The sequence below is a fragment of the Sorex araneus genome, chromosome 5 (genome assembly GCF_027595985.1).
Source record: "Sorex araneus isolate mSorAra2 chromosome 5, mSorAra2.pri, whole genome shotgun sequence".
Classification (NCBI taxonomy): domain Eukaryota; kingdom Metazoa; phylum Chordata; class Mammalia; order Eulipotyphla; family Soricidae; genus Sorex; species Sorex araneus.
In genome coordinates, this window is record NC_073306.1 from 90,423,577 (window position 1) to 90,438,005 (window position 14,429).

Here is a 14,429-nt window from a genome sequence, read left to right on the forward strand (position 1 = left end):
AGAATCTCCAGTTTTTAAGAAATTTAGCTATCATAAAATATTTACTGATAGCAATTGATCTTTCATTATAAAAGCAATATAGCCTTACTATAAAATATTTAGAAATTATATTTTATTTATTTTGAGCCACCCCACTTCTCAGCGCTCGCTTCTGACTCTGTGTTCAGGGATCACTGCGGGCAAGGCTTCGGGAACCATATAGGAAGGACACAGGGCTAAGCTTGGGTCAGTCTTGTACAAGGTGAGTGCACACCTGCTGTCCTATCTCCCTGCTCTATTTGGAAATTTAAAGAAAGAAAAAAAAGTTGTAATTCAGATATAATCTTAATTTCTCTACAGCTTAATCAAATTTAATATCCTGGCTAATGTTCTAGTGTATGGCTACCTAGTCTGGGGAAGCAATATGATATAACATAAAGTTGCCAGATTTTGTTAGCAAATAGGCCAGGGATCAAATCTCATCCCTTGTCATTTGCAAGTAGAGAGGAAACTTGCAAGTCATTTAATCTCTCTCGGCCTTTATTTATTTATTTATTTATTTATTTTATCATCTGTAAAAGATGATGAGAATAATGACTTCTTTTGAGTTGTCTTTCCTTACACTTTGCAGTGCATTGCACGGCCCTAGGAGCTGCTTTCTTGCCAGCAGCCAGTGATGGAATGGAGCCAGCATGTACTGGCACTGCTGTGCCAGTTGTTAAAATGAATTGAAGGCCTTCCCTGCCAGTTAGTAAAAAGTGATTGCCCATCTTCAGATGCTACCATGCACTCTATAAATAGTCCACTTTTCCTGCCAATATCTCCATGCTACCAATGCCTGGCATCCTGGCCTATATACATTCTGATAGGTCAGTAAGAGCATGGTGGTCCACATCTCCTTTGCTCATAAGCCATCACTTTTATTAAATTGACAGAGTTTTTTTTTTTTAATTGAACCACCATGTGGAAAGTTATAAAGCTTTCAGGCTTAAGTCTCAGTTACACAGTGCTTGAACACCCATCCCTTCACCAGTGCACATATTCCACCATCAAGAACCATAGTAAACCTCTCCCCCACCCCCTTCACTCCCCAGCTCCCCACCCCGCCTGTGTGGCTGATAAATTTCACTTTACTTTCTCTTCACTTTGATTACATTCAAACAAAAAACTCACTATTATTGTTTGGAGTTCCCCCTACCCCCTCATCCCAGAGTCGGACCTGCTGGAAAGGAAGCATTTGATAATTTGTTTCCCATTGCTGAGAATGAAGAGATGAGGTCGTGTGGCCACAATAGTGGCCTCAAGGTTTTGGATTTCTGTATTTTAGTAAATTGACAGAGTTTGCATAATCATTGGTCTCTGGCATCCAGATAGACTTTTCATGACAGGCATATGGGCACATGATGGGTTTAATTTCAGACCACTGCTGTAAAAAAAATCACAAAGGGCGGCGCAAGTGGGAGGGGGAGATGAGATGTGATATGTCATTGTTCTGTTCTGTTGTCCTCGGCACTTGGGGCAGTTCTCTCTCATACAGCTCGTGCTCGCCTTGAGTTCGGTGTGTTCGCGCTTGCGTTTGTGTTCGAGTTCGGTGTTCTCAAGCCGCTGTATAAGGACCAGATCCGGATGGCTCCTCCTTGTGCTCTGCTTCTGTGTGTGCCGCTGTGCTCTCTTCTGTCTGTCTCTCTGTCTCTGTCTCTTTAGTCTCTCTGGTCTCTTCTGACCTCTCTGTGTGTCTCCCTCTCTGTCTCTCTTCTGTCTTCTTCTTCTGTCTCCTGTCAGTGCCCCGTCTTCTCCTCAGTCTCAGTTTATATAGCAAATTACACAGGGCCGGTGACACAAAGGTGGGTTGAACATTAACAAATCAACAAAGAAAACCATTTATTGAGGAGAGTAACAAAATCTTATCTGAGGATTTTGATGAGATTACTAGGAGATTCGCTCAAGGGTGGGGTCCAAACAAGGGTGTGTCAGGGTGTGTTTTTTTTCTTCCTTCCTCAGCTAGTAATCCGCTTAAATAGTTATAGTAAATATACTTCTTATATTTCTAGCAATGTCATTCTGTATGAGCACAGTAAGAGATATAAGCTTAAAGTTTGGTTCTTCCTGAGGACATTCACTATATATTCCAGACCACAGTCCTCAGGCCAGGTTAGTCTTCCTAACCCCAGCAGGCTCCTAGTCTTGTCGTTACTTTTGGATCATGACAGCATTTGTCTATGACCATGCTCTCAACTTATACTTGAGTATTGTGGCACTTTGGCCTGGCCCATTTCGATACCAGGGTAGCTCACAGCTTGCCCTGGGTCCATTCCATCCCTCGTTGAGACCCTGCTTTTGGGGTGCTAGGAACTAAGGGCAACTGACTTGAGAAAGCAGATGCCCAGGAGTAAATATTATTGGATTCAATCAGCTCCCAAGTTACAAAGCACATTAACTGTCTTCCTGTGTCCATACAGAAAGGACATTGCTTTAAGGTAAACTGAGTTCCCTGAGGCAAGGCTAAAAGGACAAACCCCATGTTATCCTACACACTGCAATAAAGCAAGTCTTGCAGTAAAGTCAGCTACACAAATCTTTTTGACTTTCCAGTGCAAATAAAAGTTACATTTATGCTCTGATGTAGTCTAGTCAATGTAGAAACAGCATACCTCACTTAAGTAAATGTGACTCAAACATTCTGAGATGCAAAATGAGCAAATGCTGTTGGGGGAAATGGTACTGATAGACTGAACTTGTCACAGTTTTGCCACATCTTCAACTAATTGTGTACAGGGGAATCTCTCCTGGGAGTGCTTGGGGAACCATATGTCAGGCTGGAGATCAAATCAGGGTCAGTCACATTCAAGGTAAGCACCTCATCCCCTGAACTGTCTCTCTGGCTCTAACACCTAAGAATATTGTTTAAAGATATTGTGAAGAAGAGTAAAGCAGAGAATAACAAAACAAGGTAATGCTGTTGTGATGAGTAGCGCATGGTTCTTCATAGTGAAGGTACTAACTTCCAGTTCTTTAAAAAAATTTTTTTGGTTTTTTGAAGAGTTATTTGGCTAGGGGCAGGGGGTGCCCACACATTATGGGACTCAGAGCTTACTCCTGACCACTCCTGCTGAGCTTGGGGGACCATGTGGGGTGACGAGATGGAACCGGGGTCAGCTGAGTATAAGGCACATGCCCTACCCACCCTACTGTCTCTATAGTCCTAGTGAAACATTTTTTTTTAATTATTATTTTTTTCTTTTGGAGCACATCTGAAGTGCTTACGGGCCATTTCTGGCTCAGGAGTCTTACCTGGCAGTGTGACTATATGTGATGCCAGGTGTTTGAACTAGTGCCATGGTCACAGCCACATGCTAGACAGATGCTCTTCCTCTGACCCCACCTCCCCCAGTCCTTTGTTTTATAGCCAAACCCAGCTGTGCTCAGGTTTACTCTTGGCTCTGAACTCAGGAATCACTCCTGGCAGGGCTTGGGGGACCATGTAGGGTACTAGAGATTGAACCGGGTCAGCTGTGTGCAAAGCAAGCACCCTGCCTGCCGTACTATCCCTCTGGCCCCTTCCCAACTAAAGTTTATTTTGTAGTAGCAAATGGAATCCTCCTTTATGATTTATGCCTCCGTGTTTTGTGGTTTGGGTTGGGGGCCACACCCAGCTGCGCACAGGGATTACTCCTGGCTCTGTGGTCAGGGATTACTCCTGGTAGCGTTCTGGGTGATATACATGGACTGCTGGGGATCAAAACCCAGGTATAGGGGGCTGGAGCAATAGCACAGCAGGTAGGGCGTTTGCCTTGCAGGTGGCCGACCCGGGTTCGATTCCCAGCATCCCATATGGTCCCCTGAGCACCACTGGGAGTAATTCCTGAGTGTAAAGCCAGGAGTAACCCCTGTGCATCGCCGGGTGTGACCCAAAAAGCAAAAAAAAAAAACAACAGGTATCACTCAGATCCGTTATCCCTCTGTGCTGAGACATATAGGGATAAACAGGCCTGAGAGCTGATACAACATTCCTTTTCCAGATTGAATTATTTTTCTTTTTTTTTTTTTTTTGGTTTTTGGGTCACACCTGGCGATGCACAGGGGTTACTCCTGGCTATGCACTCAGGAATCACCCCTGGCGGTGCTTAGGGGACCATACGGGATGCTGGGATTTGAACCCGGGTCGGCCGCGTGCAAGGCAAACGCCCTACCCACTATGCTATCACTCCAGCCCCAGATTGAATTATTTTTCTCTACCTGCTTCAACCACTACCTTGCTTGCCTTCTGAATTTATTATTTATTCTCTACCTTTCTCTTTTTGTTGTTGTCATTGGCTTTGCAGTGCTGGGGATCAAGTCAGGGCCTTCAAAGCAAGTGCTTTAGTGCTCATTATGTTCCTGGCCCTGCATTGCTCTTGAATCATGCCACTCTCACTGGGCCTGACAGGACCCTGAGCCCTACTCATGGCAAATGAAATGTGTTTTCATGGCCCCCCTCTTCCCACCTCTACCTCCTCCTTCCCACCCCCGAATTCTTTTGCTATTTGATAGGATGAGTACACTTTTGTGGGGAAGGAGCAGGGTTCGGGCCACACACAGTGGGACTCAGGGGCTATTCCTGGCTCTGTGTTCAGGGGGCCATATATAATGCTAGGGATTTAACTAGAGTTGGCACATGCAAGGCAAGTACCCTAACTCCTGTTCTATCTCTCTGGCCATGTTTATGCTTTCTCTAAACTTTTATCACTTTATTACTGTCTAAATACCTACCACCATCTGACTCAGCTTTTTTGGCTTTTTGGGCCACACCTGACTGTGCTCAGGGCTTACTCCTGGCTCTGCACTCAGGAATCACTCCTGGTGGTGCTCAAGTGACCATATGGGATGCCGGAGATAATCCAGGATGACTGCATGCAACATAAGCACCCTACCCACTATACTATCACTCCAGTCCCTTGACTCAGCCTTTTTTCATCCTTTATTTATCTAGATTTGTAAGGATCACTCCAACATATACTTTACTAAAGAATTCTGTTTGTATTGGCCTAATAAAATGGTACTAGGTAGGGTCTTTTATTCCCCCCAAAGATGTACAGCAGTATTTATTTATGTTTTATCCAGAGGCGGTTGAACATTATTTGCTCCTGTGTAAAGTGAAGACTCTTTCAGAATTTAGGTGGAAACTGTAAACATGTCTCCAGCTGTGCTCGCCCAGCCTGGTCTGAGATGCTCTGTTTGCATAGGAGGAGAGCACATGTTCATTCAGAATTGGGGCGGGGCGGGGCGGCAAAGAACCTGTGGAATCTGCTCTGAAGACCCTCCTGCTGTTCTTGGCAATACTGATTGTGTTGTGTATTGGGTCTTCCTGGTCTGCTAGATCTTATTTGGGATTCAAATCAGAGGCAGCTGGACACAGGTTACCTGCTCCTGAGGAATTTTTCCCAGAACTCGCAGGAATAGGATGACATAACCCTCTGTCTCTGGGTCAAATTGGAGCTAGAAGATTTTGGGAGATCTGCTACAGAAAAAAATTATTTTGAAAGATATGGATATAATAAAGTAATTTAGTGTTAAAAGCTAGGGAAAATAGTATAGTATTTTAATATGCTCTCTTTGGGGACTCCCAAACAGGCCAAGGGGGCCTGGGTGCCACTCCTGGCAATACTTGAACAGTTAAGGCCAATAGTCCTGTGCTTGGACTCACTGTGTGGCGCTGTTCTAGCAGAAGTGCTTAGAGATGCCTCCAGGATTATTCCAAATAGTTCTGGGGCTTTTGGCCATGTAGTGCAGGAAGAGAATTTGAGGTCTTATGCATGCAAGGTTGCATCTCTGACCCCTGACCTATTTTCCTGGCCCCAGTGTCTTCAATTTTAAGAAGTCATGTTTGGATACTATATATTTTGATTGTTAAGGAACATACTACAATAGATCATAAAATACCTTCTTCTCATTTAAAAATACAAGTTAAAAGGGAAATAAACTAGTTTATATAACTAATAAATGTAGTAGCCCGTGACAGATTGGTGGTTGGCAACTGAAACAATATTTCCAGCATTTTTCTTATGTAATCTCAAGTCTAAATTTTCATTTATTAGTTCATGGGCTGAAGAGATAGTCCAGTAGGTAAGGCTTACCTTGCACATAACCAACCATGTTCAATCTCCACCACCCTGTCTGGTCCCCCGAGTATCAGCAGGCATAATTCCTGAGTGCAGAGCCAGGAGTAACCCCTGAGCATCACGGGGTATAGACCAAAAACAACCAAAAAAAATTGTGTTTAAAGTATAAGATCGATTTGCTGTAACTGTTCTCACGGTGAATCAATTAAAAAGAATAAAATTTTTTTAAAAATTTGGTTTAGTGATGTTGAATTCTGTACCTGATTACATAGAGCCACGAGGTAGTTTTGTGTGTGATTATTTCTTTTTTTTGGGGGGGAGGGGAAGGAATGATCTGCATAGGGATCATTCCTGGTGGACTCAGGGATCATATGAAGTGTCAAGGATCAAACCAGGGCTGGCTGCATTCAAGGCAAACACTGTACTTGCACCCTACATGCAAACGCTGCTTGCAAGTACTATCACTCTGGCCCCTTAATTTCCCATTCTTAGAATTGTCTTACCAGTCATCAAAATAGGGGATCCAGATACGTGCTCATGTTCCTTCTGATAAAAAGTTCTGTGATTTTATTTACAGTATCTAACCTTACTCTTTATTTTCCCAGTTGTATTTTCAAATTTTTAACAGGACACATGCGTCCTTTTTCAGTAAGGATAAAATACAATATAACAGCAACATAAACACCCACAAGTGGAAAGAGAGCTCAGTGGGCTGAGTGGCTTGCTTTGCACACGGAAGGCCCAGGTTTGACCTTTCTGCCACACGGTTCTCTGAACACTGATGGGGGCAACTCCTGAGCAGAGCCAGGAATAGTCCCCAGAGCCACTTGTGTGGTCCACAACCAGAAAAATATTTGAAATGTAAGAAATAAAGCTAAGGGGCCGGAGTGATAGTACAGCGGGTAGGGCATATGCCTTGCATGTGGCGGACCCGGGTTCGATCCCAGCATCCCATATGGTCTCCCAAGCACCGCCAGGAGTAATTCCTGAGTGCAAAGCCAGGAGTAACCCCTGAGCATCACTGGGTGTGACCCAACATGCAAAAAAAAAAAAGAAAAGAAAGAAAGCTAACACATGAAGTTGTTGTGCTTGAGAGATAGTTCAGTGGGCCTTACTTCGTGTTTTGCATGCCCAGATTCAAACCCTAGCACCAAATGATCCCCTGACTACTCCTAGGATTGACCCCCAGGCTTCTCTCCAGGAGTAGCCCTGAGCACTGAGAGTCGTGGTCCCAAACACACACACACTCACACACTCAACACACACAAACACATACATACACGAAGTGCATTATATAGTTGGGTTTAAAAAAAATGACTAAAATTTAGTGTAAATTTATCTGGTAGCAATTTTTGCTCTGTGATTCCTTTGGCAAATTTTATTTTATTTTTAATTTAAGTTTGGAGCCACACCTGGCAGTACTCAAGGGTCATTCCTGGCTCTGCACCTTTTGGTTTGATAAGCCACATCCCGCCTATTGATCTTTTAACTGGAAATCTGAAGTCAGTTTTCATTCTCAAGTCCTTTATGTTCTGCAAAATCCCCATGGACATGAAATGAGTACAAGTGGTTCATTGTTCCCAGGAAATGTCTTAGTATTTTCCTGCAAACCTCTGGTCATGATACTCATTTTTGCCATGTAATGTGTGTTTCTGTTTAAAACATTTTACACATTTTTTAATCATTTATTGAGCTCATGACCAGCTCATCTTCCAAAGATTGTGTAGCTCATGTATTTTTTCCATAGGCACATGAAAGTTTGGAGCCCCTCTGTGTAGGGACATCAGACAGCTTTTTAGTACTATGACAGGGACTATTTCACATAGCAGAGTCACCAGCAAAAGAAAAAAGTGTGAAACAAGTGGCATCAGATAGACTGGAAGAGCCGTGGCCACAGGCCACGTGCAAGCTGGGCCTTGTGGGCGGGGACTCGGTTTTCTGCCATTGTGTGTATATCTGTAGGTGGCTGTGAAAATGCTTATTCGACTCAGATTAGAAATACATGGGACTGGGGGCTGGAGCGATAGCACAGCGGGTAGGGCGTTTGCCTTGCACGCGGCTGACCCAGGTTCGATTCCCAGCATCCCATATGGTCCCCCAAGCACTGCCAGGAGTAATTCCTGAGTGCAAAGCCAGGAGTAACCCCTGAGCATCGCTGGGTGTGACCCAAAAAGCAAAAAAAAAGAAAAAGAAAAAAAAAAAGAAATACATGGGACTGAGGGACCCGAGCAATAGTACAGTGGAGAAGACGTTTGCCTTGTATGTGGCTGCCCCTGGTTCAGTTCCCAGCATCCCATATGGGTCCCTTGAGCACCACCAGGAGTGACTCCTTAGTGCAGAGCCAGGAGTAACCCCTGAGCATCACTGGATGTGGCCTAAAAGCAAACAACACCACCAACAACAAAAGCAAATACATTTGAGTGAGTAAGCAAATTTGCAAGTATGAAATCTGTAAATAATGAGAATCAACTCTATCAGTGTTTCTCAAAGTGCACAATATTGCCCACCCCTATAGCCTTAGGTGCAACTGGGGAGCAGTTTTTTCTGTTTGCCTGAAGAAGGTAGGTGTGGGCATTGAGTAATTTTTTTTTAGAAAAGGTTTTTTTTTTTTTTTTTTTACAAAACAATTATTCTTTGAGTTTATCATCATCATTGTGGCTTTCATGTTGAACTTTGTAGTGACTAATCCTGTAATGTGAGTTAAAGAAATAGGAGAAATGACAGGCCAGAGACCGTACAGTGGGTAGGGCACTTGCTTTGCATGTGGCTGATGGGGCTTGCTCCCTGGCGTCCCATATGGTCCCCTGAGCCCTGCCAGAGATAATGCCTGGGTGTGAACCAGAAATAAGCCCTGAGCACAGCCAGGAATGGCTCCCCACCTCCAACCCCCTTCCCTACCCCCCAAAAAAAGAGAGAAATAAGCAAACCAGGCAAGGATATTCTGGGCTTGTTTGATTGTTGAGAAAAGTAAAATGTAATTTTTTTTTTTTGAGATATTTGGAACTCTTGCTATTACTTCCTTCTCATTACCTATCTTCAGGTAATGATGGAGACATAGATCAGTGGGTATGGTGCTTGCCGTACGTGCAGCAGACCTGCGTATGGTTCCCTATGTAATCCCTGCCCACTCCAGGAGTAAGCCCTGAGCACAACTTAGTATGCCCCAAACCAAAAACAAAACCAAAAGAAGCCCATTGTCACAAAGTTCCTATATATTGTAAGTGAAAAATGTGGAACCTTGAAAGCAAGCATGTATTTCCTTGTGTGTGTGGAGAGGTCCACACCCTGCAGTGCGTGCTCAGGGATCACTCCTGACAGTGTTGGGGCATCATATGTGCTGGGATAGAACCCCAGACAGCCTTGTTAAGGCAAGCATCTTAACCTCTATCTTATCTCTCTGGTCTCACAAATGTCTGTTTTTGCATGGGCACTTGCATTGTATCAGTATGTGAGTTTTCTGGAAACCCATATATGAATGGCTTTTCTTACCAGGGGTTTGAGGTTATTTATTAACAAAAGACCATGCAATGATTCCTTCCTGTTCCCACTTATTTAATAATGGAAAATTATCAATAATCTAGGTTTTATTTGTTCTTTTGAGGTATTAGACTCTTTTTTTTTTTTTTTTTTGCTTTTTGGGTCACACCTGGCAATGCACAGGGGTTCCTCCTGGCTCTGCACTCAGGAATTACCCCTGGTGGTGCTCAGGGGACCATATGGGATGCTGGGAATCGAACCCGGGTCGGCCGCGTACAAGGCAAACGCTGTGCTATCGCTCCAGCCCCAAGACTCTTTTTCAAAAATATTTGTGTCCCTGGGGCTGGAGCGATAGCACAGCGGGTAGGGCGTTTGCCCTGCAAGCGGTCGACCCGGGTTCGAATCCCAGCATCCCATATGGTCCCCTGAGCACCGCCAGGAGTAATTCCTGAGTGCAGAGCCAGGAGTAACCCCTGTGCATCACCAGGTGTGACCCAAAAAGCAAAAAATATATATATATATATTTGTGTCCCAGCACTATTTTCTCTAGACCAGCATGCACATGATCACAAATACCAGCAGAGGTGGTCATTTATTTTCAGTGACCTATGAATGAGCAGTAATGCATTATGGCTGCTACTTAAAATTGTTATCATGGCTTTCTAAAGCAGGAGGCTTGTGTTTTATTAACTATTTGTGCTGTTCATAATTCTTAGTACATGGAATTTGAAAGACAAACATATTTTTCATGGTGTCTCACTGATGTCCTCTTCATCTGTTTGTTTCGTGCTGGTGGGCCTTGGGATGGACAGGAAACAGAGGGTCAGATCACCGTGCATTCCCAGGCCCCAGAGTTCCCCACTGAACCTGCCTTAAATTCCAGCAGGATGCTCCGGTCCATTGTGCTCAGTTCGTTCAGCTAGCTGAAAGTGCTGAAACAAGGGTTTATAGCTGATCTCTTGTTGTTGGTGGTGTTGTTTGCTTCTTTCTGAAGGACACGGAGATGTTTGTTGTGGCAAGTTCTTAAAAATCGAGCATGTTTGCCAATGGTTTGTGAGAGTCCCTATGGATGGCAGAGGGAAGGGAAATTGTTAGTGGTAAGTTAGTGATAATCAGGCCCCTGGAAACCCCTTTTGACTGGTGTGTGAGCTGTTTGTTATTTGTTCTCTGTAGAATTAAGAATTGTTTATACACATTCTTTGACCTGCTGACAGGAAAATAGGAACTGATCCAAAGCCAAAGAAGCAGTAATATAGGAATATGTTGGCTCATACTAAATCTCTACTTATCTAAATTCTTTTCCCTGGGTATCTGATAAAAGTTGGGATTGTTTGGACTTACTGCAGCCACATGCTAAAGCACATGCTGTCAGGACTCTGTGTGAACACTCAGGGACACTGTCCTCCTGCCTCCAGCACCCCCCTAGCCAACCCAGGCTGGGGGCTGTATGCATGGCAGGAAAGAGCTGGGGGTGGTAGAGGAAAATGTCTCACAAAAAGTTGAAGTTGTCTCTCATTTGGGGTTGAGTGGCAGAGAACAGATCATAGTTCCAATTTTGCTCTTAAAACTAACTGCTTGGCTCTTGATAAATTGCCTCCTTCTACCTCCTCATCTGTGAAATTACAACGTTGAACACAGTATTCTCTTCAGTCTCTTGCATGTCTCATGTTCAGTGGTTCTGTGATTCTTTCACAGATCATGTTTAAGAAAATATATTCAGTCTGTCAGATAGCTATTGATTTTTTTTTGCTTTTTTTTTTGGGGGGGGGTCACACCCGGCTATGCACAGGGGTTACTCCTGGCTCTGCACGCAGGAATTACCCCTGGCCGTGCTCAGGGGACCATATGGATGCTGGGATTTGAACCTGGGTCGGCCGCGTACAAGGCAAACGCCCTACCCGCTGTGCTATCTCTCCAGCCCCCAGCTATTGATTTATTTTGTTTTATTTTTTAAAAATCAAAAAATCTTTCAGGGACTGGAGCAATAGTCCAGCAGGGTAGGGCATTTACCTTGCATGAGGTCGACCTAGGTTCAATCCCCGGGATCCCATATGGTCGCCAAGTATTGCCAGGAGTAATTCCTGAGTGCAGAGACAGGAGTAACCCCTGAGCATCACCATGTGTGGCCCCGATCCCCAACACCACCACCCCCACCCACCACCACAACCCCCCACCTTCCGCCACCAACCACCACCAAAAAAAAAAATCCTTTAAGTGATACTGTTTGAGCTTTTAGGAAAAGCTTTGACAATCTAAGAGTTGAGATTGCATTTGTTTTTCCTAGTTTGTTTTGTGGGTTGCATGCCTTAAACGGGTGGCAGTCTCTTGGAAAGAGAAGACTTGCAGGTTTCTGCTTCTTAGCATCCAGCTGTATCAGAAGTGCTGTGCATTGACAGAATTGTTTGGTTCAGGGCCACATTCAGCAGAGATCCCAAATCAAAATAGCTGAAGCAGGACTGGAGAGAGGGCTCCGAGGTTCATGCCCCAAGTAGCCCCCAGGTCCTGCCAGCTGCAGCCTGCCTGGCCGAGCCGTGACCTCTGTATCAGCTCACTGCGTGTTGCCAGGAGTGGCCTCTGGTCTCCTGAGCACTGCTTGGGAGCACCCCCTCCTCCACTCCCCACATGCCACAAAAGGATAACTAGCTAGTTAAAATAAGAGAATTAATGACTCATAACTAAATAAGTACAGAGGGATAGGTTTCAGGGTCGGTCCAGTCCAGTGTCCGAGTCTCTGTTCTTTAGAATTCCAGAATCACCTCAGCATTGCTCCCCACTTTCGTTGGCTTCATCTTCAAGCTGTAGACGAAGCTTGAATCATCTTCATCATCTCCTGCCAGAATTGCTTTGTATCCATATATGACAGTGCTGGGGACTCATTGCGTTGGTATGGCTGTCGTTTGGGACCAGGTTCTTTAGAAAGTTGGTAACTGCCCTGTGCTTTATAGGATATTTAGCCTCTACCAGGTGAAACTACAGAATTTCCTTCAGGCTACTCAGGCCACCACCAGGGCTAAGGATGGACATAGCTCCTCTGACGCTGGTGACCTTGTGGGGGAGGGGCAGGTCTCAGGAATGTGGGTGCACAGGTGGGGGCGAGGGGTGGAATGGAATTTGGGCAGGAGCCCAGCAGCACCCATGAACACTGTATTCTCTGTGTCTGTTTTCTTCTCTCAGTGAGGACTATGGAAAGAACTTCAAGGATATTACAAATCTGATCAACAACACCTTCATTCGGACAGAATTTGGCATGGCGATTGGTCCTGAGAACTCTGGGAAGGTGAGAGGCATTTAAGCATAGGTAAAGCTGAACTTGACAACCAAGGGCGGGGCTGTTAGACACTAATGTTGGGGTGACCCACCATTATGATGCTGCACAGCAATATATTTTCCTTATTGATGTTATATTTTAAAATTAAAAATAATTCAGTGCATATTGAATTTAGCACACCATTTTTTTTTCTGGCTCCTGTCCAGGATGCACCAACTCATAATTTTCTATTGTCTTTGTTCCAGTGTATGCTTAGCAAGACAGCATTTTAGTCTTGGGAAACCGGGTAATTTTAAATTGGTCATGCTCAGATTTATTGGTGTGTGGCACTAACTCAACTCAGAATGATTTAAATACTGTGCTTAAGAAGACTGGAGAGATAGTGCAGAGATAGTACAGCAGGTATAAAATGCTCATCTTCTACATAGCCTGGGTTTGATCCCCAGCACCCCAAATGAACACTGCCTGATGTGGCCCAAAACAAAACAAGGAGACTATACTTGAGCATGTAAAACCAACTAATCTGTGTTTATAACTCTGTAATACTGTATAAGTTTATAACCCTTTACATCTCTTTATAAGAAGTTTAGAGCTAAAATGTTCTAACTGGTGTGAAAACAGAGTGAGAACTTTCTGTGCTTTCCATGTTTGTTCTGATTCTGAGCTCCCTTCTTCCTGATCAGGTGATTTTGACAGCAGAAGTGTCAGGAGGAAGTCGAGGAGGCCGCATCTTCCGATCATCAGATTTTGCCAAGAACTTTGTTCAGATCAATCTTCCTTTCCATCCTCTCACTCAGATGATGTACAGTCCTGAGAATTCTGACTATCTTTTAGCTCTCAGCACTGAAGTAAGTCTAGTTTGATAGTCTCAGGAGACACTGTTTCAGAGGACCTTGTCGTGATGCTTTCTAGTGACTTCCTGTCAAAGGAAGTCAAACTTTTTGCAATGTGTCCCCATTTGGTAAAGGGCACACTTTTCCTTGCTGTCTGTTTTAGAAAAGTATGGTGTCTAGTTATCAGTTCACTTGTTTATAGTGGATATTTATGTGTGTGCTGTTGGCATGATGAACTAAAAAAAAAAAAAAACAGTTTAATGTGATTTTTCTGCTCCTGCAAGGGACAAGCATGTATTTCAAACTCCCAGGGGTGGGGATGGGGACGTGGCACAAAAACCTAAATTGTCAAGTTCCCAGTGTTGTTATGATTCCTTCCTATGGTCAGGATTTTTGTTGTTGTTAGTTTTTAAAGCATATTAGGATATTAACTTCTGTCTCTGACACTTGTGCGTTAATATCCAAAGACAATACCACATGCAGATACATATCCCGGAAGCCAGTGCCCCTCCCTCACCCGCTCTCTTCTCTTCTGAAAGGCCTCTGGGAAGCTCATTCAGCTCTTCCTTTCCTGCAGGATAAGGCTGTCATCATGGATATTCAGGCAGCTGAGTTGCCAGGCTGTGATCACTATAATTATACTACCTTTCTATGGCTCCTGTTCATCCCATTTCTTCGAGGGTGGTCTACTGATGAGTGGCATCAGATAATCCCTGGGTGATGGGTGTAAGATATATATTCTTGCACCCCGATCCAGACTGCAGTGAGTCAGTG

The 14,429-nt window shown here is 44.2% G+C and overlaps 1 protein-coding gene across 2 annotated transcripts in view; it reads left to right on the forward strand.

Annotated features, from left to right (window-relative positions):
* Positions 1-14,429, forward strand: part of SORT1 (sortilin 1) — an 80,182-nt gene that overhangs the window by 29,206 nt on the left and 36,547 nt on the right. For both annotated transcript variants that reach the window (XM_055138058.1, XM_055138059.1), the window contains exons 4-5: positions 12,729-12,831; positions 13,506-13,670. In XM_055138058.1, the coding sequence (XP_054994033.1) occupies positions 12,729-12,831; positions 13,506-13,670 (268 nt within the window). The remainder of the gene's footprint in view (positions 1-12,728; positions 12,832-13,505; positions 13,671-14,429) is intronic.